Genomic DNA, 4,208 nt, shown 5'->3' with positions numbered 1-4,208 from the left:
ACTCCTGTAATCCCAGCTACTCAAGAGACTGAGGCAGGAGAACTGCTTGAACCCAGGAGGCAGAGATTGCAGTGAGCTGAGATCGCACCACTGCACTCAAACCTGGGTAACAGACGGCGACTCCATCTCAAAAAACAAACAAACAAACAAAAAAACAATGGGAAGAGGCTGGGTACAACTGCTCACGCCTGTAATCTTAGCTCTTTGAGAAGCTGAGGTGGGTGAATCGCTTGAGTCCTGGAGTTTGAGACCACCCTGGACAACATGGTGAAACCCCATTTCTATAAAACACACAAAAATTAGCCAGGAATGGTGGTATGCATCTGTAGTCCCAGCTACTCAGGAGGCCGAGGTAGGAGCTGGGAGGATTGCTTGGGTACAGGAGTTCGAGGCTGCGGTGAGCTATGATCATGCCACTGCACTCCAGCTTGGGGGACAGAATGAGACCCTGTCTCAAAACAAAACAAAACAAAACAAAACAAAACACTGGAATGTGGTAAATGCTGCCTGGGATAGAGGTCCAGTATTCTGCCTGCTGAGGGGGGCCGCAGAGGGGGAGAGGGACAGGTCTGGAGAGCCCCCATCCTCCCACCCCTACCCTGTCTGTGTTTCCACCAGACAAACAGATCCAGGTTGAAGTTCAATTCTAGATCAGGTTCAGCCTGGGATCAGGGGTTGGTTGGAATTGGGGTTCAGTGAGAAGTGGGAGCTCAGCCCAGACTTGGGGTACCATCAGTGCTAGGGCTCAGCCAAGGGCTGGGGTTCGGTGTGGGATCAGAGCTCAGTTCAGGGTCAGGACGTCACCCTGATATCAGGGGTCAGCCCAGACCCGGGGCTGGCCCATTTCTGTTCTTCTGCATTTCCTCCACTTGACTGGCCAGTACCTCCCTCCCCAGTCCTCTGACGGATCCCTGGCTGGGCTGCGGCAGAAAGTGGACCATCTGCAATTCAGCGTCCTCCCTCCTGCCCCCAGGGCCTGGGGAGGAGCGGGAGAGGCCCCCACCTCCAGCTTCATCTGCACGTCCTCCCGGGCTGTGGCCACACGATCCAGGTGTTTGCTGGCTGACTCCACCTGGCTGCAGTAGCGGCCATAGACGAGGAACCTACAGCGAGAGGACAGGCCACCAGGTAAGGGTGGCTGGCATCAAGATCGGGCAGAGGCCGGCGTCAGCCTTGGCCTCGCTCTTCCCAGCTGGAGAAGAAACCTGACTCTCAGTTTCCCCATCTGTGAAATGGGAATAACAATAGCATTTCCCACGCGAGGCTATTGTAGCATTATCTCATTTAACGCCACGGTAATCTCACCACAGTACCTGGTATTGTCTCTGCCCAATGTTTGTTTATTTTTATTTTATTTTATTTTATTTATTTTTGAGATGGAGTTTCACTCTTGTCACCCAGGCTGGAGTGCAGTGGTGCGATCTCAGCTCACTGCAACCTCCACCTCCCGGGTTCAAGCGATTCTCCTGCCTCAGCCTCCTGAGTAGCTGGCATTACAGGTGCCCGCCACCACGCCTGGCTAATTTTTGTATTTTTAGTAGAGTTGGGGTTTCACCATGTTGGCCGGGCTGGTCTCCAACTCCTGATCTCAAGTGATCTGCCCTCCTTGGCCTCCCAAAGTGCTGGATTTACAGGTGTGAGCCACCACACCTGGCCTATTTTTTATTTTTGAGACAGAGGCTTGCTCTGCCGCCCGGGCTGCAGTCCAGTGGCGTGATCTTGACTCACTGCAACCTCCACCTCCCGGGTTCAAGCAATTCTCCTGAGTAACTAGGGTTACAGGCGCACGCCACCACGCCCGGCTAATTGTTTTTTGTATTTTTAGTTGTGTTTTAGTTGTATTTTCAGGCAATGCAGACAGGGTTTCACCATATTGGCCAGCCTGGTCTCGAACCCCTGACCTCAAATGATTCACCCACCTCAGCCTCCCAAAGTGCTGGGATTACAGGCCTGAGCCACCGTACCTGGCCAATGTTCCTTCATTTAACAAATACTTATTGAGCACCTACTATGTGCCAGGCCCTGTGTGCATCCGTATATTCCACCCTCACCACCAGCCTAGGAGGCACATTCCTGTGACCCACTGATGTACAGATGAGGAAGCAGAAGCACAGAGAGGTTAAGTGACTATGCAGTGCGACACAGCAGAGCTGGGGATTGAACCAGAGATGGGCAGCCCCTTGCCCATGAGCACACAGCACAAAGTCCTCCCTGTCCAGTGGTGTCTGAGGGTAAGGTCTCTCGAATGCCCAGCCTAGGCAAGGCAGAGTGACCCCAGAGCTTCAGTCTGGCCAGCTGAGTCTCACCTCTCCTTGTATTTGATGAAGACCTGGTAGAGATTGGCTGCGCCAGGGGTGCCCAGGGCTTCCTTCATCTCCTTTAGGAAGTGAGTATGAACACGAAGCAGGTCCTACTCGGAGGGAAGGGTGAGGGCTGGGACCAGAGCCCAGGGCTCAAGGGGCCAGGCAGGAAAGGGGCCCCATGCTGTTCAACTCCCAACCCCTGTACTCCAGGGACAGGTAGGGGCAGCAAGTTGTCCGCACTAGACAGACCCAAGAGGGCTGGGGATCGGCTGGCTCACCTCAATGTTGATAAAGATGATCTCAATGTCTTGAGGTTTCAGGAACCGTTGCAGGGGCTTCATGAAATGCTGCAGGGAAGGGAGAGAAGGATGATGGAGGACAACATTCCCTCCTCCAGACCAGTCTCAGAGAGACAGGAGAAGGAAACAGAGAGGGAGATAAAGAGAGGGAGCGTGTCCACACAAAAACTTGTACAAGAATGTTCACAGCGAAATTATTCATAATAACCCAAAAGCAGAAATAACCAAAATGCTTATCAATGGGTGAATGGATGTATAAAATGTGGTCTGGCCAGGCGCGGTGGCTCATGCCTGTAATCCTAGCACTTTGGGAGGCCGAGGCAGGTGGATCACGAGGTCAGGAGTTCAACACCAGCCTCATCAAGATGGTGAAACCCCATCTCTACTAAAACTACAAAAATTAGCCGGGCACGGTAGCAGGTGCCTGTAATCCCAGCTACTCAGGAGGCTGAGGCAGAAGAATCGCTTGAACCTGGATGGCAGAGGTTGCAGTGAGCCGAGATCATGCCACTACACTCCAGCCTGGGCGACAGAGTGAGACTGGTCTCAAAAAAGAAAAAAAAAAAAATGTGGTCCATCTGTACAATGGAATATTATTCAGCCATGAAAAGGAATGAAGCTCTGACACAGGTTACTGTGTGGATTAACCTTGAAAACACCACGCTCAGCGAAAGAAGCCAGATGCATATAAACCACATAGTATGTAATTCCCTTTATATGAAATGTCCAGAAGAGGCCAATCCACAGAGACAGGGAGTAAGCTTGTGGTTGCCATGGACTGGGGGAAGATAAGAGATTGAGGGGGGACAGCTAACGAGTTTGGAGTTTCTTTGGGGGATGATGAAAATGTTCTAAAATAAAGGCCAGGAGTGGTGGCTCACACCTATAATCCCAACACTTTGGGAGGCCAAGGCAGGAGGATCACTTGAGGCCAGGAGTATGAGACCAGCCTGGGCAACATAGCAAGACCCCATATCTACAAAAAATTTAAAGAATTAAGCAGGGTATGGTGGCATGTATCTGCAGCCTCAGCTCCTCAGGAGGTTAAGGCAGGAGGATCATTTGAGCCCAGGAGTTCGAAGCTGCAGTGAACTATGATCGTGCCACTGCACTCCAGCCTGGATGGGACAGTGAGATCCCATTTCAAAACAAAACAAATCAAAACAAAAGAAACAAACAAAAAAAACCAAAACAAATGAAAATGTCCCCAAATTAGATAGTAGTGATGACTGCATAATCTTGTGTGTATGCCAAAAACCATTGAACTGTATACTCTAAATAGATGGATTATACGTATATTAATGAAATCTCAATAAAGTTATTCTTAAAAGAAATGGAAAGATGAGGATACAGAAAAAGACTGAGCCAGGGATAAAGAGCTACAAAGGGAGAGAATGACACACTGAGGAAGAAAGTAGCAAGAGAAGACCCGGAGGGAAAAGGACACAGAGTGAGAGATTAAGAGAGAGACAGAGAGACAAGAGGAAGAGGCCCAGTGCGGCCTCCCAAAAGGCTTGGATTACAGGAGGATTGCTTGAGCCCAGGAGTTTAAGATCAGCCTGGGTAACATAGCAAAAAATATATATACACATATATTATATGTATA

At 50.3% G+C, this 4,208-nt stretch overlaps 1 protein-coding gene across 1 annotated transcript in view; it reads right to left on the bottom strand.

The window, feature by feature from the left end:
* VAV1 (vav 1 guanine nucleotide exchange factor) overlaps nt 1-4,208 on the bottom strand; it is a 92,761-nt gene that overhangs the window by 29,681 nt on the left and 58,872 nt on the right. The window contains exons 4-6 of the mRNA XM_011967486.1: nt 2,582-2,650; nt 2,307-2,410; nt 1,004-1,103 (exon numbers count right to left, since the gene is read on the bottom strand). Coding sequence (XP_011822876.1) covers nt 1,004-1,103; nt 2,307-2,410; nt 2,582-2,650 — 273 coding nt within the window. The remainder of the gene's footprint in view (nt 1-1,003; nt 1,104-2,306; nt 2,411-2,581; nt 2,651-4,208) is intronic.

The sequence above is a fragment of the Mandrillus leucophaeus genome, unplaced genomic scaffold (genome assembly GCF_000951045.1).
Source record: "Mandrillus leucophaeus isolate KB7577 unplaced genomic scaffold, Mleu.le_1.0 Scaffold8, whole genome shotgun sequence".
Taxonomy (NCBI): domain Eukaryota; kingdom Metazoa; phylum Chordata; class Mammalia; order Primates; family Cercopithecidae; genus Mandrillus; species Mandrillus leucophaeus.
This window is presented reverse-complemented; position numbering and strand designations above follow the sequence as displayed.